Source organism: Vombatus ursinus, unplaced genomic scaffold (assembly GCF_900497805.2).
Source record: "Vombatus ursinus unplaced genomic scaffold, bare-nosed wombat genome assembly UNPS02008961.1, whole genome shotgun sequence".
NCBI lineage: Eukaryota > Metazoa > Chordata > Mammalia > Diprotodontia > Vombatidae > Vombatus > Vombatus ursinus.
The window spans coordinates 5300539-5321904 of NW_020948739.1; the positions used below are offsets into that span (position 1 = coordinate 5300539).

Sequence of the window (21366 nt, forward strand, 5' to 3'; positions counted from 1 at the left end):
GTAAATTCCTGAGGAGTTAACAGATCTTATCACTGAAGAGGGTTTCCTGAGCAGGCACTATGAAATCATAGATGTGAATTAAAAACAATACGGATTCAGTCCGCGAATATAAAAAAAGGTGGGCTGTTTGTAATCCTTCTCATTGTCATGTCACATCATACCATGTCATGTTGCTTTTAAATGCATTGGCCTGCATATTGTGTTAGGTATGTTCCTTTTAAAGGAAGATTAATGTAAGGGATTTCTTACAACACATATTGAATTACCATTGCTTCGTTTCCATTGTTGCTCTTTGTTGTTCCTATTCTTTTTCTCCAAGCCCCAGTGCTATTTGTAGAGTAAATTTTACTTAAGGAAATCATACTTCTTATCCCTCAGCGGTTTAAAGGAATTTTACTTATCATGCACTAAGAACAACTCCAGCCCTCTTTTAATATTTACAAGTTAGCAGTTCCTCACTGTCACAGGCCCAGAGACTGTAGTTCCATATTTCATTGCTGTTAATGCCATATTCATTCTGTTTTCCTTGACCTTAAAAGTTCTATGTTGTCCAAGAGTACAAGTTTTCTTTATTGATATGCATATTTTTCTGTTCCTTTTCCCCACTTTCTTCCATTTCTTACTCTGTTTTTCCTTTCTTCCTCCTCTCCCATAAAATACCAAATGTGACTTCCCTTTTCTGTTTCAGTGAGGTCTATATGGTATAAATATTTATTCACTGAAAGAATAACTTGAGCTTTCCATAATAAATGCCCTATCAAAACGATGACTAAATTCAATAGTGCTTTGTTTTTGAGAACTACATATTTATAATAAAGATATCAGATCTGAGAATGGCAGTTGGATATTTGAATGAAACTCCTTCCGTCTTGCCCAATCCACTTTTTTTAAATGAATGAAAGACGCTTGTTTTAAACAGTCATGCATCTCGTTTCCAATAGATTTTAACTTAAGAATTTCTGGCTTTTAAAGTATCTTTTTTTTTCTACATGTTCAATTAGCTTAAATATGTATCGTGGCAAAAAATCTTAGCCTTTTTGTTTTAAAAGTATCTGATTCTACAAGAAAGGTGTATGAATTTTATTATACTTCATGCATATTAAACATACTCCTAAGGGTTAAATGTCATGTCTTTTAAATTGTGTAATAATAAAATATACTTCATTTTAATAGGAATACTTTTTAAAAATACATATAGATGTTATATTATGGGAGGTTATAACAGAATTACGGAATAGGTAATTTATGATATTGATATGCAGATAATTTGCTTTTTTTAACAATACAATATTTGGCAGTGGAACTCGTTACTAACCAATTGTATCTTCAAATACTTTCTTACACTTTTTTTTTCATTATAGTTCATTGTTTTTCATACTTTAGATTTTTTTCTTGAAGCTTTGAGTATAACATTAATGGTGGTTTGTTCATGTTATCTCTGTGAAATTTATATAGTTTTAGGTATCTGTCCTACATAATTGCTTTGTTGATTGCTTTGTCTGATTGATTTTTCACTTCAGGATGGCAGTGATTAATGTTATAACTACTTGAAATATACTTTTTATGGCTAAATTCTGTGAACTCAGAAAAAATACAGAGAATAGATAAGGTTAACCTCTGTTTTCCAGGCCAGGCGAAGGCTGGCAGTCAGGACATTTTGAAGGAATATTTCTTCAGTGCAAAGAAAAACCTGTGGTGAGACTCATTTAGTAAATATAATTTTTAAAAATAGTGATTTATCATAAAACTGTATATTTGTTCTTTTATGCAACAGGAATGATTACAAGAACTAGAACTCCTACCTAAAAATGATTTTACATATATATATATATATCTATATATATGTGTATATATAGATATATATAGATATATATAGTTGAAATCCATCTTATTTTGCTTCAAGCTGCTTAAAGTTTGTCAACATCTTCCTCATTTAACAAATTTGCAAACATTTGATGAAAATCAGGATGGGTTGCTTTCATTAATTAATATACTATTGACTTCTATCATATAGGCTCCTTGGAATTATTATTCTCATCATTTCATATGCTTAATCTCATGCTGGATTGTTTCTTTCTATCAATTGCAAGTGAAAATTTTATACTAAAATCTTTTCTTTTTAATTCCATTAACTGTGTATTTGCAGAAGATGGTCCAGATTGAGGCCATATCAAACAGAGGCATGCAGCTATGCAGACTTAAGCAGAATTTTAAATCTATATGAATTTTTTGCTTATGGCTTTTTATTGCTTTTTGTCTCTCCACCCACTTTCCTCCTGTACATCACCTCAAGCCTTGGGGAAGAGTGTTGGTCTCTGGGGCAATATGGAGGTGTCTTCCTTTCCTGTACTGACAAGCTGAACAGACGCACCTTGTTGGTTCGACCCGTCTGCAAGCAGGACCCTTTCAGTAATTTCTCTGGCTTCTTTCCTTCTGTAAGAAATCATTTAAAAATTATTCTACAGAACTTCCATTAACAGTAACCCATAAATTAGATTTAACTATCTATGCAAAATATGGTCATGTCTCAATTTTAATCTGCATTATGTCATCTACTATTAACTATCAGCAACAAATTTGTGTGTTCTGAATTGGCTTCTCTGCAATCCAGCCTCCTTCTCTTCTGGGTTGTCTCTTCATAAACTCCATCCTCAGAGAGCATAAAATTCATTTTAACCTGAACCTTAAGAAAAAAGAATTAGAAAGATAAGTAAATAAATTGCAAAAAACATGTGTGGTACGTTCTAATGCCAAATATAAATTATAAACCGATAAGCCAGAGTTGACTCAAGTGATTTTTGTCGTACCATTTGTATACCTGACCCAAAAGCTGGCCATTTCATCCCTATATTGTCCCTTTGCCCTTACAATCATTATCCAACAGCACTTTACTCAATGCTCTTAAATACAGACAAACATGCACATATCATAGTTACTAAATGGAAAGGATGACTGTCCTGGAATAAGGATCAGTAACTTCCAGAGGCTGGTATAACAATTATTTGAATAGTGGAAACTCAGAATAGCAACATAGTTAGATAGACCATATTGATTTGAAATGCAATTTGATTTAATTAACATTGTCAAAAGACAGAATCACATAAATATTTTGGTGTTGTGTAAAAATTATTTGTATGGAAATATTTTTACCTTAACTATTTCTTCTATGGACTTTGTTCTTTTCTTTGTTATTCTGTTTAATAAAGCATCAAGGGACATCTGCACTAGCTTTTCTGTCAGCAGATGTGACCCAACTTTTTTACTTATTGTGTTTACCCTAATATTACAGACACATACATATTTTATATATACATATATATATGCATAATATATATAAAATATAAACCGTATATATCGCAGTAATATAGTAAGTGAAATGTAATAGTAAAATATGATGTGTATATATATATCAATATATTTATAGGAATAAGCTTTAAATAATATAGCATCGATTTACTAAAAATAGCCAAGTGTTAAAATTTTGTTAGTCTTGAATTCAGAGGAACAATAATGCATTTGCATAAAAATGCAGTGTTATTTAAAATGTCTGGGTGCCTACTTATATTGTATGCTCTTCTGGGTCAATGGCAAAGAAAAGCAATTTAATATCTTAGATTCTTCCAGAAAACTATAAGGTGTGAATGTTGTTTTTCTTTAATTCTGAAATAGATTGATTATAAAATGGCTTTCATGTTAGTGGAAGTTCTGTTTAGATTTATTTTCTTCTGTGTCTGTATCCATGTGAAACATTGTTATATATACTTACATAAAATACATTTACATTTGTAGTACATATAATCAGTATGTTTAAGTGCTAGTTTTACCAAATTAAAATATTCATATGTTAAAAAAACATTTAATTCTATTCCAAGCATGCAAAATCTGCCATTAATGAAGCTTCAGTCATTTCTGTAAGAGCATGTAATTGATAATGCTAAATTTTGCCAATCAAATGAGTCCTGATATTCCTTGCAGTAACACTCAACCAGTACAGTTTTGTGTTAATGCCATATACAAGGTAGAAAACAATTCAGTGTGTAATCCCTAAAATGGTTTTGAAAATTTGAAATTTCCTTTGCCTGAAGCACCATTTTGGCTCTTCTCCAGACCTAGTACTACACAGACACTGTACTGCTAAAAACTGCATAATCAGTTTAAGAAGCAGCAATTTTTTGAGATACTTGGACATGGAAAACCTTCCCTGTCTCTCTTCATACCACACACACATTGACTGCAACACATTTATCATGTCCTTCTTCCTCCAGCCACTGCTTCTCGCCACCTAGTGAGAGGTTATTGTGACCTAGCCTGGTCCTAATGCTCCCCTTGCTTTTCTGTCATTGGCTGGGGCCTCTGTCTGTTAGGCACAGAAGAGGCAAAGAAATGAGTGAGGCAAAACAATAAGGAGGAAGCAGAAGAGAGGGCCAGCCCAACGCTGAATTAGAGGAGCACTATACTGAAGAGAGACCAAACTGGGGGACGAGAGTAACATTTTTCATGAGATTACACAATCGTTTCTCTACAAAGTCTCAAAATGACACATTCTTGGCCATACTTTTTATTAGAAGAAAAAAAAAAGACACTGTCCATATGCCGGTGGAGGCAGAGGAGGGGCAGTAGTGGCAGTGGCCACAGTGTTAAATGTGCTTCTGTCACTGAATCACAGGGTGACAGCCAGCAGTCTAAGGAGAAAAAGTAGACACAGAACAGGTTTGCAAGTGATGAGCTGACAGTGGTACAGACTCTTTCCTGCTTTGCTGCTTATCTTGCCTTCTTTCTACATCCTTCCCCTAATCCAACTGACATCATTTTTTTCTTATCAGAAAAAAATGTTTTCAGTCAAATTTGCAACTCTAATTTTATATTGGAAGTCAGTGGGGAAAATAGGTTTCGGGATATAGGAATTGGCATACAGGAAATTTTTAGAGCCGCTCTTTCATATATTGAAGCATACCCTACCTCAAATTTTATCTCATTTGTAAAACCACATTTTGCTATCTTTTATTATATGCATTTTCGAAATAATTATGTGAATTTTTTTATTCCTGAGAAATATTAAAGTAGTTACAAGTGCATGTTTTTTCACTCTGAACCAAATTTTTTTTGCATATTTGAAGGTAATGATTATTGTACCTGAGGAATGTGTAGTTTACTAAAGTAAGATGAGAGATTTTGCAAACAATATGATCACTACTGAAAATTACTTTTAAAATGCATATGTTTTGTTACTATGCCAAGCAGCTATTTTGGTATATCACTGGTAGATAATGTAGAGTCATAATATTCAGAGTTGGAAGTGACCTCAAGGGCCTTTCTAGTTTAGTCTATATCTGAAAAAAAATTCCCTCTACAATAGAGGTTCTTTATATTTTTGTGCGTTTTCGATCCGTTTGACAGCTGGTAAAGTCTATGGATTCCTTTTCAGAATAATGTGTTTAAACACATAAAATAAAATTTGTATGATTACAATGGAAACCAATTATATTGCAACACATTTGTCACAATATTAGGGGCAAAAGGTTCACAGACCCTACATTAAGAGCCTCTTTCTGTTTTATCTTAAACCCTATTAGTGGGAAAGAGTTTTTGCTTGAAAACCTTTAGTAAGGGGAAGCATTGTACCTACATTGCATTTCGAATAGCTCTAATTATTGAGATTTTTTTTTTCTGGAATTAAGCCTAAAGTTGCCTCTGCAATTCCCACCCATTGTTCCTGGTTCTTCCTTTTGGACCCAAGAACAAGACAAATCCCTCTTCTCCATGACAGCTCTTCAAATACTTGAAAAAGGATATCATAGTTCCCCTAAATTTATTTTATTCTGAAGACTAAATTTTCTAATTTCTTCTACCTAATCCTCACATAACATAATCTTGAAATTCTGCCATTCTCTTTGGCAAAACTCTTTTCCTCTTCTTCATAACATCCAACTGATGTCTTTCATGCAATGAGATGCCCAAATTACACAGAGTACTTTAGTTGTGGTCTGCTCTGACCAGGACAGAGTACAGAGGTGCTATAACCTTTCTAGTCCTGGGGCCCGTTATTTCTTTTAATAAAACATCTGGACTTTACCTAGAGGAAATCTTTTTTTTTTTTCTTCTGTAACCTCAGCCAGGCATTCTTTGCCCAGTTATCCGCCTTGTAAATACATGCTTTTGCTCAGAAAGGAAGCAGGCAAGGTGATTCAATATAATTTCATCACTAGGAAAGAAAAATCACTTCTCCATGCCTTACAGATATATGAGCAAGTTTAATATATATGACAGACACTAACACAGAGAATAATAATTGTTGAAGTAGCTAGATGGCGCAGTGGATAGAGTCCTGGGTTCAGGAGGACCTTAGTTCAAATCTGGCCTCAGACACATAACACTTACTAGCTGTGTGATCCTGGGCAAGTCACTTAACCCCAAATGCCTCACCAATTAAAAAAAAGAGAGAGAGAATAACAACTGTTAAGGATGAAACTTAAAAATTAAAAATACTTTATTAATTTGTCACATGGCACCCAAAGAAGATTCCTTATCCAGAATCTAAATGACAGAGGGAAAGGTATAAAATTTTCTTGCATGTGGTAACCAGGAATGTTCCATGACTCTCTACTCATCACAAAAGATAGAGGTACAGCTCTAGATTTTTGTATCTTTTGAGAACTCACTCTATTTACCATTAATGATACTGCTTTTTACAATACCCAGTCTTTACCATATAATTCAAAGAATAAAAGCCAGTCTCTAATGAATTTTAAACCATAGACCATCGATTCATTTTGACTGAAGCATCTTACGATAGAGAAAACAATGCTGGATTCAGAGTCAAATGTTTAAATTCTCACTCTGCCACATGTGAGTTCTTTGACTTTGGCCAAGTTAACTTCTGTAGGCCTCACTTTTTCTCATATGTAAAATAAGGGAGATAGATTAGACAGTCTGTAAGATCCCTTCCAACTCTGAGTCCTATGATAGCACCTATTCTTGAATACCTTATTCTTTTTATCCTAAATATCCTAACTTGATATTTAAGGAAGTAGGATCCTATAAAGATCACAGATCCATTGGCATATTTGAATGAGATCATACAAATTCAATAGGACACTATACTATGATCAGAAACCTTTTCTAGTGGGTCTCAACAAATAATGGGACTCAATAAAATGATGTTTAAGATGAATTAGGAATAAAAATGAGAGAGCAGAAAGCTAATAGTAATTTTTCTCTATTTGGAAATGTTCAAGCTTTTTTTCTAACAGAATTTTCACTGTGGTTTCTTTTTTTTTTTGAGACAGACAACTTCAAAACTTTTAGATGGCTCACATCAGCAACATGGATTTCTCTCTCTTACATATACAAAAGCAGTAACTAAAAATGTCCGGCATAAGTTAACATCAAGGAGTGACCGAAAAAGTTTCCATAAGTTATGTGAAGGCTTAACAGATGGCTCACCTCACTTTCTTCATGAGATTCTCCTTTCTGCACAAGCATTTGATGTTGTTCTCTGTTTTCCTTTACTTAATGCAATTGCAAGCATTTTTCAAGCAAAACTACCAAAAACTCAACAGGTGAAAAGAAAATCTCCAGGTCAGCCCATGAGATCTCATACTCTGACCTCCCGCAACCTGCCTTTGATCTATATCAACACTAGTATAATCAGAGTTTTTTTCCCCAAAACTGAGGAAATGCAGCCTGCAGGAGGTAATGTATACTGAATTTTATGAGTCTGTATGAATTTTATTTTAACCCTTTCCCTTTCACGGCTACCTTTCATATTGTCTTACCTTTCTGTTAAGTTTCTTGACCATTGTGTTGTATGATCTGTATACACTCAACATCCCTCTCTGGAGAATTGAAGTAAAAGTTCTAATCATTCAGATGAATCATAGCCTCAGGAAATAGCTCAGTTTATCATATTGGTAATTGGAAAATCAGAATTCATTTTTTAGGACAGTTCTGTTTATAAGGTGCAAAGGAATTAAATACAAAAATTATACTATATTAAAAGTTTTCTTATTTTTTTAATAATTTTTTTTCCACACTCACTTCCATAAGATTTTGAGTTTTAAATTTTTCTCCCCCTCCCTCTTCTCCCCCTTCCCCAAGACACATGCAATCTGATATAGACTCTATTTATACATCCATATTAAGCATATTTTCACGTTAATCATGATGTATAGAAGAATTAGAACTAATGGGAGAAACCATGAGAAAGAAGAAATGAAACAAAACAACAAAAGAAAAGGAGAGCTAATAGTATGCTTCCATCTGCATTCAGACTCCTTGGTTCTTTTTCTGAATATGGATAGCATTTTCCATCATGAGTCTTTTGGAGTTGTCTTAGATCCTTGCATTGCTGAGAAGAGCTAAGTCTATCAAAGTCAGTCATCACACAGTGTGGCTGGTACTGTGTACAATGTTCTCCTGGTTCTGATCATTTCACTCAGCATCAGTTCATATAAATCTTTCCAGGTTTTTCTGAAGTACTCCAGCTCATCATTTCTTATAGCACAGGAGTATTCCATTACATTCATGTAACACAACTTGTTCAGCCATTCCCCAATTGATGAGCATGCCCTCAATTTCCAATTCTTTGCCACCACAGAAAGAGCTGCTATAAATGTTTTTGTACATGTGAATTCTTTTCCCGTTTTTATGATCTCTTTGGGATACATACCTAGAAGTGGTATTGCTAAAAGTTGTTTGCTTTATAACATGATTAATTGATACTAGTGGAGCATGTACCTCTCATCCTTTTTCTTTTCTTATTTTGTATTTAAGTTTGAAATAAAAAAAAATTACCCAAAAAATTGAAAAAAAAAGAAAGCATTGCCATGTGCACAGCAGAATATGAGAGAAGATTCAAAATATACTGCAGTAAATTTCCATTTTGAGAAAGCCTATATAATAAATATTATGCAGTGTTAAGAGCTGTCCATCTTTTCTTTGCTTCCTTATAAGTTTTCTTTTGTTCTCTGCTGTGCACTTTTTACTTTGTTCTTTTATCCCTCTTCCTTCCCTCACCCCCCAGAAGGCTACAATTAAGCATGGAGATATACATGCATACATACACACACATACACATACATATGTATGTGTACACACATACATATAGACATACACACAACGATGTACATATATACATTCATACATGTACCCATACGTGTATGTACTTACATATATATATATATTTAGATATCTATAATCATCCTCATATGCATCTGTGTATGATTGTACTATACTTTTTTGTCCTTTCTTTCTCTGAGAGTGGATAACCTCTTCCTTCATAAGTCTGTCTTTCCATGTTTTTCCAAGTCCACCACCCCATCGTTTCCTACACCACAGCAATATTCCAATCTTATAATGTCTAAAGCTATATAATGTCTATAATGTTTAAATAGTCCAAAACAACATTGATGAATATGACTGACACATAGTGTAGTTTCCCTATTTTTCTCTTTTGATTACATTGATTTTAGTCTTAACTTTGAGATCTTCATTACCACCCCTGCTCCTTTTTCCCTAACAAATTCTACTCCTGATCTTTATATCTATATATATGTATGTATATGTATATATGTATCTATCTGTATCTCTCTATATATAGATAGATAGATATAGATATAGATATATATAGTTTCCTCTTAAACCCATTCCTGATGAAAGTAAGTTTCCAGAATTACCAGTCCTCTTCCACCATCTAATGTCTCTGTTTTGGTTCTTCCTCTTTCACCTCATTTGTATGAGATAATCACTCTTTTTAGCTGTTCCTAAATGGTTTTCTTTTTAAAAATCATATCATACTCAGGTCTACCCCACTCTTATGAACTACCCAATCACTAATAACAGTCTTAGATATACGTTTTACATTTCCTCATAAAAAAGGTAAACAGTCTGTCCTAATTGAATCCCTTGTAAATTAATCTTTGGCATACACCTTATATGTTGGCTCTTGGCTCTTATTTGTCATATCTTTTATTAAGTTCAGTTTTGTTTTTTTAACAAAATCTGAAAGTCTGATGGTTCATTAAATGTCTTTTTTTTTTCATTCAGGATTATGCTTAGCTTTGCTGGGTATGATGTTTTTGGCTGGAACCCCAGTTCATTTTCTCTTTGATGTGTAGTGTTCCAAGATCTGTGGTCTTTTAGTGTAGCTGCTGCTAGGTCTCGTGTGATTCTAATTGTGACACTGCCATATTTGGTTTTTCCTTGTTGCTCGTAATATTTTGTCCTTGAGCTGGGGGTTTCAGAATTTGACTATGATATTCCTATAGGTTTTCCTTGTAGGATCTCTTTTAGGTGGTGATCAGTAGATTTTTTTTCTATTTCTACTTTCCCCTCTTGTTCTGGTGCTTCAGGACAATTTTCTTTAATTATTTCTTGTATTATTATGTCAAGATTCTTTTTTTGATCATAACTTTTAGGTAGTCTGATTATTCTCATGTTTCCTCTTCTTTATCTGTTCTCTAGACCGGTTGTTTTTCTTGTGAGGTGTTTCACATTCTCTTCTATTTTTTCGTTCTTTATATTTTATTTTATTATGTCTTGGTCTCTTATGACTTCACTGGCTTTCCCTTGCCCAATTCTGATTTTTTTTTCAGCCAAAGACAAGGTTTATTAGAACATCCTTCATATTGGGCAGACTCTTAAGGAGTCTGAATGTTAGTAACCTATTGGCTAGATTATAAGTATCTGACCAGTGGCTAGATTTTAAGAATATAAGCAGTGGCTAGATTATAAGAATCCCAGCATCTTAATGGAGACAAGATGGACCTTATATACAGAAAGCCTATTGGAGGATCTAGGAGTGACCAAGTAGGCCATAAGGTAATAGAATTACGAAGAGTGGGAAATGGCAGGGCCATAGGGAGGCAAGACAATGAAGGGGTAATCACCTCTAGCCCTAGGGTATGGGGGGTGGTGCTCTGGCCTCAAGTGCTCCTTCAGTTCTCTCCTGTGTCCTGGAACTAAAACCAAGACCTCCAGCCTCCAGTAAGTGCCCACAGCCAGTGGTGTCCCCACCCTACTGCTTCTGCACTCACTGGGTCTGTGTTGTTTTTTTTTTTTTAGGCAATTGGGGTTAAGCGACTTGCCCAGGGTCACACAGCTAGTAGGTGTCAAGTGTTTGGTCTGAGGTCACATTTGAACTCAGGTCCTCCTGATTTTCAGGGCTGGTGCTCAATCCACTGCACCACCTAGCTGCCCCTGTGCTGATTCCTTCTCACCCAGAACCAAGTATCAGTAGCACAGCTGGGTCTGTTTCTTGTCAGCAGAGGTTCCCTCTATCTTCCCAGGCTCAGACACCCAACTACCCTCACTGCCCCGGGGTTAAAGTTCCTATGGGGCAGAGGCAGGCTCCCAACCCAGCTAACCCCAGGGCTCATGGCTTGTTGTTTAAGTAGAACCGTAGGACCAAACCTCATCCTTCAGATCTTCTCCTGTTGTCCCAGGAGGACCACTATTCTTACCCTACTTTTATTTATTTTTACTGTTCTGTTAGTCCTGAGGTGCTATTTTATCTCATTTGGGGCGGAAATCTAGAGAGCTTAGAATTTTCTGACCTACTCCACAGTCTTCCCAGAATCCTCTGTCTAATCTTTTTTCTTGATTCCAGAGGCTGTTTTACACACACACACGCACACACACGCACCCACACATGCACACACACATACAGTGTCTCTCTCTTTCTCTCTCTCTCACATACACACACACTCTCACACATACTTTTGTATGTGTGTGTATAGTTGACCAAAAATGGCAGTACAAAATAGTAGTAGTAAAAATGAGAAAAATAAAATGTCAGTTCTTATATGCAAATCTAAGTAATTTGCCATTCATTCAACAAAGCAGTGTCTGCTTTCTACAAGACACTGGTCTAGGCATGAGGACACTTCAGTGTTCACAACTTCATCTCACTTTGCCCTGGATTCCTAAAGTTATATTAAATTGTTGATTCCCATTAACAACAGAATAATGATAGCTTACATTTATATAGCACATTGTATCAGGCACTGTGCTTAATGCTTTACAGTTATCTTATTTGATCCTCACAACAACCCTGGGAGTTAGGTTCTATCATTATCCTCATTTTACAGATGAGGAAGCAGAGGGAAATAGAGGTTAAGTGACTTGCCCAGGATCACACAGCTAGTGTCAGAAGCTGCATCAGAACTCAGCTCTTCCAGACTCTGAGACCGTAGTTTTAGCTGCTGTACCAGCAGGTTACCAAACCCATCATCTCCAGCCTTTCATTTCTAGCTCTTCAGCTTATGGGTGGAAGGACCTGAAAGAGCTGAAGTGAAGTCATAGGTCGGCAGAGGAGAACGACGGAAGGCAGCCTGCTTCGGTGGAGAGAGCACTACCGGGAGAGGCTTCGCTGCCAGTCTCGGCCCTGTCCTTGACTGTCCAAGTCACCAGGCTCAAGTCCCTTACTCACCCTCCCTGAGTTTCAGTTTACTTATATGTTAAGCAAGGTGATTTAACAGAATGACCTCATAGGGTCATAAGCTTAGAGCCAATTTAAAAGGGATCTTCAAGGCCATCGGGCTTAACCCCCTTGTATGTATAGAAGCTTAAGTGATTTGCCCAAGGCCACACCACTCGCTAGTACTTGTTGAAGGAAGGATTTCAGGTCAGGGCTCCCCAACTCTAATCCCACCATTTTAACTACTGCACCACTCACTCTGTGGTTCCCTTTCATGTTCTAAGATTGAAGGATTCTGTTATTCTTCTGTAATGCACCAGTCCAAAGATAGAATGAAACTGCGAAGTACTGTCTGAGGTAACAGGCAGTTTCTTTTTTGGTTTTTTGACAGGTGTGTCTATGATTAAAATGAGCAAACAGACCTACCCCTAGGCATTATCTGATAATAAAGAAGGGTCTAGGCAACACTGACACACCCTCCTTTCCTGGTTGTTCTCAGTGTCTTTTGTTGCATCTGCCACAAAAAAAAACCCAGCAATGAGGTTTGTGGTAATGATTTTCAAAATATATAGCTTTTTGTTATCTGTAGGCGGTTTTCTAGCTAGTTTCATCATTCCTGAATTATGAAGGATTTGAATTAGATTTGAATTGATTGTTGGTCTATATACATTATACATTATATACAATATACATTAGATTTAGACATTTGCAAATATTTGCAGCCTTCATTTTCAAAGATAGGGACCTCCCGTAGATCATGTGTTGAAGTCAGGTGAAAATAAGATTGCCCACAGCCTTTGCCCACATGAAGTTGTAGGCCTTTGTTAAATGATGATGAGTTTGTCAGTGAATTGTGGGCGTTGCCTATATCTTGCAGATGCAGTGACCCTTACTCTGTGCGTGTTTATTAGTCTCTAGAATGTGCAGATTTAATGAATTGTTGATGTTACATTAATGTCCAATACAATTATATAGGTAAAGATTTTTATATATGGTAACACAATGTAGTCCCATAAAGAAACAATTTGAAAATCATAGAAACATTTTCTCATAACCCAGGAGCAGATAGATGCAAATAGGCAGTTCATTTGCTTTACTTTGTAGCCAGCCAGTAACTTCTACAATTTTCCAGCTGGGAATAGAGAAAAGACAGTAAGAAAACAGAAGTAGTTTGGCTTTTTTGGCAAGAAAGATTTATCGTTCTTTGGGGAAAAGAGTCTGGGGTATCCCATTAAAGCAAGAAATAGCATGATGTTGCACTGTTTAGCTGTATTTCATTAAAACTAAGGCTGAGAAATTCACCATTTGAATGGAAATTAGAATTAAGTAGACCTCTGTGCTAGCCATTTTAAAGAAGGGCCTAGTTGATATTTTAATCAATCTAGAAGTTAAGATTTCTAATGACTCTAGATGACATTTCCAGAAAGTTATCTACAATAAGCATTCTGAAATCACCCACTTTGCAAATTATGAAACAAAGTTTTATAATTGAAAGCAAAAAAGAGAAGTTTCAAATTTTTGCATCGTAAATTGAAACATTCAGATTTCTCAAATGTTCTGGCATGTACTCAGTACAACACAATAGGCATTTTCCAAATATTGTACTAGAAAGTAAATTGTCAGCAATGTCTTAGAGAAAATTGCATTGAAATATAGGGAAGAAAATATGAAGAGAAATTGGCTCACTGAAGGCATTTGAATACTGTTGCCTGGGAGATGCTGGGTATTTAGGAAGCACATCTCAAACTGTATTATTGCACATAGTTCTAAATAAATATTTGTTCAGTGAATGAATGCATGCGGAAACCAACCAAAAATGCATTAATGGACATTCTTCATAGCATCTAGTAGGCAGCACTGAAATGCTTTTACTGTGATCTAGAAATACCCATAAATTTTCTTAGTCATAAATCAAGTGAGATAATATTTCTAAAAAGTGCTTAGCACATAGTAAGCACTATATAAATGTTTATTCTCCATCCCCATCACCCTGCCCCTCCTTCCCCTTTCTAAATATGAAAAAACTTTTAGTTCATCATAATGGTAACATTTTCTGGTCATCTTCAATATGCTCTTGACTAAGTGGGAACTTAGTCTAAACAGGTGTTGATAACACTTATGTGACAATGCAGGGAATAAAGAGCTGCTTTGCAATAAAATTCAGTTTTGTTCTCAAACCAAACAATGAGTGTCTGAAGTTATACTGCATCATTTTGTTTTCATTCTAAATTAGAAGACAAAAATAATCTGCATATCTTACGTTCTTATCCAATATTGTCTCTTCATTTCCTGATTTACATTGGCATTTGTATAGGTCTTCTTAACCAAAATAATTACAAAACACTGACTCATGCTCCATATTGCAAAATGATTGGTATCCCTTTTCAGTTTTATTATTATCTACCATAATGAGGAAAAAACATAAGTTTTAATTGAAGAATCAAATCTTTGTATTAGTTGTATTATTTTTTAAAGCTATGCTTTCCTTGAGCCTTTTAGAATAATTCACAAATTCAGTGCTTCCTAAGCAGTTATTGTAGAGCTTCTGGGACTGCACACTTGGTGCTATTTACATGCCCAAGTACTTAATTTTGGCACCAAGGCTTTATTTCACATGTGGATCAAATTTTCCTTGTTGAGTGACTCAGCTGTACTAAAAACCTGTTGGGACCCCCTTTGGCAGGAAATTTAGCTGTCTGTGGAGCCCTTAATAGAAATTAATCTGGGGACAAAAGGATGCATATTTTCCCCCTCTGTATGTTTGCCTTGTGGGGTCAGTCTCTATTTTATAGTCATCATTTATAAGTTACCATCAAGTCACCACATTTACCACTTTCAATAGTGTTTTAAGGTTCTGCTATGCCCATGCTTTACTTAAACTGTTAACTTGTCCTGAAGAGAAAAAGGTATTCTCCCAACCTGTGCACCAAATTCTGATCTCTTCAGGCAAAAGTGAGCAACCAATTTATTGGGGCGCCCTCTGGCACAAAACTTGGCTCTTTGTAAATGCCTAAAGCTTTCTACAAATTGTTTAAAGTTGTAGGTAAAGGAAATAGTGTTTCTCATTAAGGATTAATGACCAGTTGTTGACAGAAACACACCATCATAGAATGGAACGAAAAAACTTAAGATAGTTAACCTAGGCTAGATGATTTTTAAAAAAAGAAAGAAAGAGAAAGAAAGGACAAGCAGTATTTCAGAATATCTAATTTGACAAAAACGAGTATGACATTTTAACCTGCTGCTTTGTTATCTTAAAATACTCTTACCAACATCAAGTAAAAGAGGATCCTATAAAGAAAAAAAAGAAAGAAAACACTGACACAATTTCAGAGTTATAAGAGATAATCTAATCCAATCCATATCTAAGCAAGGCCTCCTCTGTAACATGCCTGAGAAAGGGATCATCCAGCCTTTTCTTGAAGACCTCCAGTGAGGAGGACCCTGTTCCCTCTGGAGAGAGTCCACTCAAATAACCCTGAAGAATTGTTTCCTTATATAAACTCTTAATTTTTCTTTTTGAAGTTTCCACACATCAGTCTTACTTCTGCCCTTTTGGACCAAGTAGAGTAATCATGATCTCCTAAGTGTTTTCTTCTCTAGGGTAATCATACCCATTTCCTTCATCTAATCCTCAAAAGGACATTATGTAGAGGCCTTTCACCAACTTGGATGGTCTTTTCTGGACATTCTTTAGTTTATCAGTATCATATTAAGTCAACAAGTATTTATTAATCATCTACAATCCAAAATTGAACACAGTGTTCCAGAAATAATCTCACCAGGGTAGAGAACAGCAGAACAAAAACTTCCTTTGCCTTAGACGCTATGACTCTCACAATGTAACTTTAGCTTTTGGGACTGTTAGTATCCTCACTCCCTGATTTCCTTGTATTTAATCACCTTATATTTACATTTATTTTGCCTATACTTATATGTGTACATGTTGTTTCTTTTACTAGAATATAAGTTTCTTGAGGGCAGGAACTTTTTCATTTTTGTTTCTGTATACCTAACATATAGCATGGTCCCTATCATATAGTAAGGACTTAGTAAATGCTTTTCCATTGATCCACTTTTAGAACTTTTTCTTCTGTCTTTGTACATACAATAACTGACTGAGGGGAAATGTTAATTTTAATGAATTTTATAATATAGCAGCAAATTGTTTTTTAAATTAAATTTTATTTTATTTTTCAAAATTCAGCCTTTTCCTCTTCCTAGTTACCTTTCCCTCCCCCCACAAGAAGAAACAAAAGCCTCACTACGTATACATATGATTAAGCAAAACAAAACCTCTCATTTGCTATGTCCAGAAAAATGTTTCAATCTGCATTCATAGATTATTACCTCTCTATCAGGAGGCGGGTAACATGTGTTTCATCATGAATCTTCAGAAATTAGGATTGTCATTGCATTGACCAGAATTCCCAAGTTTTCTTTTAAGTGTGTCTATGTAGAATGTGTGTGTGTATGTGAATAGTATATATTTTGTTTTAGTCAGCTAATATCCTCCTTCTCACCCCCCCCCCCTAAACATTCTCCCTGCTTCCCCACTCACAAAGAGAAAACACACACACACACACACACACACACACACACACCCACCCCCAATATGAAAATGTATGGTCAGTCAAAACACATTTCCACATTGCCCATGTGCAAAATAAATTGTCTCCTTCTACATTTTGAATCCTTCACCTTTATATCAGGAAGTAAGTAGCATGTTTTCATCATTAGTTCTCTGGAATCCTGGTTGTTCATTATGCTGATGAGAGTTCAGCACAATAGTAGTTTATCACATTTATATAACATAACTTGTTCATCCATTTCCTAGTTTATCAACACCTCTTCAGATTCTATTCTTTGCCATTTCTAAGAGAGCTGAGATATTTTGTACATCCTTAGAATTTGTTTACATAGAACTAATCTCTCCCTTAAGCTACTTTTCTTCTGAATTCTTCCTCCCTCCTTCTCCCCTTTCCTTCCTACTTGCCTGTTGAATGAAAGTATTTTGGTGCCCAGGGGTGTGAGGTGTGTGTGTGTGTGTCTGTCTGTCTGTGTATTCTTCCTTCTTTTGACCAGTTTCAGATGAGAACAAGGTATAAATGTCAATCACTTCTCCCCAACACTCTTTGTTTTTATAGATGTCTAATTATGTGCCCTTGATGATGTGAGATAATTTTTCTTAACTTTCCTATCCTTCCTGCCTTCCCACCAATGAATTTCTCTTCCCCTCTCTTTCAATTCTTTTATGATCATCAAGACATAATAAAATTACACCCAGACCCTTTATGAATTCTGATGATGATAGGGGACCCGGGTATCATTTCCCCATATTTGAATGTAAGCATTTTATCCTCATTTAGTCCTTTACAATTTTTCATTCATGTTTACCTTTTATTGCTTCTCTTCAATATTGTGTTTGAACTTCAGAGTTTCTGCACAACTCTGTCTTTTCATGAGGAATGCTTAAAAGCCTTCTATTTCTTTAAAAGTCCATTTTTCCCCATGTAACATTATACTTAGTTTTACTCAGTAAATTATTCTTGGCTCTAAACTCGTATACTTTGCCTTCTGGAATATCATATACCAAATTTTCTACTTCTTTATACTGGTGGCTCTTAAATCCTGTGTGATCTTGACCATGGCTCCTTGATACTTGAATTCTTTCTGTTTTTTTGCATTATTTTTCTTTGACTTAGAAGGTCTGGATTTGGGATGTGATGTTCCTGGGATTTTTCATTTGGGAGTGGAGATGACCAATGGATTCCATGTCTACTTTTCCCTCAGTTTCTAAAAGATCTAAGCAGTTTTCTTTTTGTGATTTCTTGAAATGTGATGTCTAGGATCTTTTTGTGGTCATGATATTCAAGTAGTTCAATGATTCTTAAATTGTTTTCTCCTGATATGTTTTCTTTGTCACTTGTTTTTGTTATGAGACAACTTATCTTTTTTTCTATTTTTTAAACCTTTTGATTTTTTTTTAATGTTTATTTTTGTTTGATGGAGTTTTGGGCTTCTGTTTGGGCCATTCAGATTTTCAAGGAGTCTGTTGCTTAGGCAAGGTTGTATATACCTCTTTTGCCAAACTTAATTCTCTTTCCAGTTCTTTCTTCTGTTGCTGTCATTTCTTTTTCAATATTTTCTTCAAGTACTCTCATTCTATTTATAAAAATATTTTTAAACTTTTTATATTTTTAAAGCTCCTGCTTTGTCTCTTCCAAAATTCTAGATTAAGTTTGTGCCCAAACTGTGTTTTTCTGAGAGGTGTTGCTTTTTAGATGTCTTGGAATCATTATCTTCTTCTGCATTTGTGTCTTGAGCATCCCCACTACTATAATAACCTATTATGGTGGGATGTTTTTTTTGCCCATTCTTCCAGGCCATTTCCTCACTTCAGACTTGATGTTAAGGCTGGGTTCTGTGGCACTTCTGGAGGGAAGGTTTGGGCTAGTCTTCTTGTTGCTTTCTTTTGGTATTGAGTGTTGTGTCATTTTAGAATCTCAGGGACAAGCGGGGGACCTGCAAGCTTTCAGTGTTCCAAAACTGGTTTGGTCTAGGGCAAAGTCTGATTCCTGCCCTGCTGGTCTGAAATCTGCAATGTCCTGACGTGGGTTTTATAACTGTAGACTGTTGCTGTAGCCCATGTCAGCCATGGAAAACTACTGGTTCAGAGCAGCAGAATTGTAGGCTCCCCTTTGGTTATTCATCTGCAGGCTGGATTAAACATTGAAAATGAGATCCTACTTTGAGCCTGAGGTCTAACCCGTTCTGAACTTCTTCCTTTCTATACTGCCAAGAGCCTCCTTTCCTGGCAACACCATTTCTCTGTGTAAGTCCTCTTCTCAGTCTGCCATCTTCTGTGACCCAGAACTGAGTAGTGGATAACAAAGCTTATAGTTTGCACCTGTCCTTGTCTCAGAATAAAGGGATTTGTTCTGTGAAGTTTAGATTCATTCAAAGGGCTGCAATTGAGGATCTAGAGGAGCATGTATGGCCTCAAGGACACAGGTTTCCCCACCCCTGATTTGGGTATAGGATCTCCTCTTTCCCCTGGTATAAAGCTGTCCCAGGATATTTCAGTGCTCTGCGTGTAGCGTGCTCCTGGCCTGACATATTTCTATGGTCCACCAAACTCCTTGTCTTTCTTTCTGTGCTAAGCAGGGCTAGAAAAAAGACTCACTCTGACTTATCTAGATTTCCCCATCAGGATTTAGTCTGGTGCGTTTTCTAGGTCTGTTTGGAGAAGTTTGTGGAGAAGAGGCTATTGAAGTGCTTCTCATCATCCCACCATCTTGGCTGTTTCCCAAATTATTTTCCAGTATGGTTGGCCCAATTCACAGGTCCTCTAAGAGTACATTAATTGCCTTTCTTCTCATAACCCCTAAAAATTTACCATTTTCATTTTTGGTCATCTTTAACAATCTGATATGTGGGAACAAAAGCTCAAAATTGTTATAATTTAACTTTTCTAATTATTAGTCATTTGGAGCATTCTTTCTTATGATCGTTCCCCTCCAACTCTTCTCTGAACCCTTATAAATATGCATTCCCAAATTCTAGGAAAACTATTAAACTGTTGCCAACTTTACTTAATGACACAGATTTCTTTACCTCTAACCATACCAGGTTTTACACATATATTTATATTTACATATATATGTGCTTAAGTGTATCTATGTAGACACTATATACACATAAATATCAATATGTATGTATAGCTCATTATATATGTGTGTGTGTATATGTATATATAGTATATACATACACATACATATATATATATATACATACATACATACATGTGTATGTGTATCAGTCAGTTAGTCAATAAACATTTATTAAGTGCCCACTATATTCCAGGCATTGTGTTAAGTGCTGCAGATACAAAGAGAGGCAAAAGACAGCTCTCCAAGGAGTTTACAATCTAATGACAGAGACAACAAACAAAAATGTACAAACATGGTATGTACACAATAAATAGGAACTAAATAATTAAGGAGATGCACTAAGTATTAAGAGGGGTTAGGAAAAGCTTCCTGTAAAAGATGGGACTTTATTTGGAACTTAAAGGAAACCAGAGAGGAAAGTAAGCAGAGATGAGGGAAGAGAGCATTTGAGGCATGGGGTACGACAACCTGAGAAAATGTTTCTTGTTCATGGAACACCCAGGAGTACATTGTCACCAGATTGAAGAGTACCTGGCAGGGACTATGGTGCAAGAAAGCTAGAAAGGTTGGGGTGGGGGAGGTGCTAAGTTATGAAGGACTTTGAACACGAAACAGATGATTTTGTATTTGATGAAGATTTGTATTCCTTTATTTGTATTTTTGTATGTACACACACACACACACACACCTATCTTGGATATACATCAGAGTTAAGTACTTTCGAGTCTCATCTCATAGGTATATCCAACTCAACATTACAAAATAGGACGCATTATCTGTACATCTAAGCCCTCTCCTCTTCTGAACTTCCCTAGTACTGATGAGGGCACTACCATTCTCCCTTTTACCTATACCTAACACTTTTGTATTGTCCTTTACTCTTCACTCTCACTCATATTACATGTCCAATCTCTTGTCACATTTTATTGTTTCTATCTATGCATCTCATATGCATCCCCTTCTCTTATTTTACACAGCCACCACACTAGCTTAGACCATCACTACCTCTTACCTGGACTATTGCAATGGCTTGTAAATGGACCGCTTACCTCAAGTCTCATCATTCCAACCTATCTATTCAGCTACCAAAGTGAGCTTCCTAGAGTGTAGATTTGACCACTTTTTCCCCTACCCAGTAAACTCCAGTGGCTCCCTTTTACTTCCAGGATCAATTATTAATTCTTCTGCCATTTACAGCCCTTTGCATTGTGGCCTTCTTCTTTCTTTCCTGGCTTTGTACACTTTATTTCACTGCATGCCTTCTATGCTTCAGCTACA

At 35.8% G+C, this 21366-nt stretch overlaps 1 protein-coding gene across 3 annotated transcripts in view; it reads left to right on the plus strand.

Annotated features, from left to right (window-relative positions):
- Positions 1–21366, plus strand: part of VPS13B (vacuolar protein sorting 13 homolog B) — a 1004773-nt gene that overhangs the window by 560452 nt on the left and 422955 nt on the right. For all 3 annotated transcript variants that reach the window (XM_027849971.1, XM_027849973.1, XM_027849972.1), the window contains exons 28-29: positions 1629–1695; positions 7287–7692. In XM_027849971.1, the coding sequence (XP_027705772.1) occupies positions 1629–1695; positions 7287–7692 (473 nt within the window). The remainder of the gene's footprint in view (positions 1–1628; positions 1696–7286; positions 7693–21366) is intronic.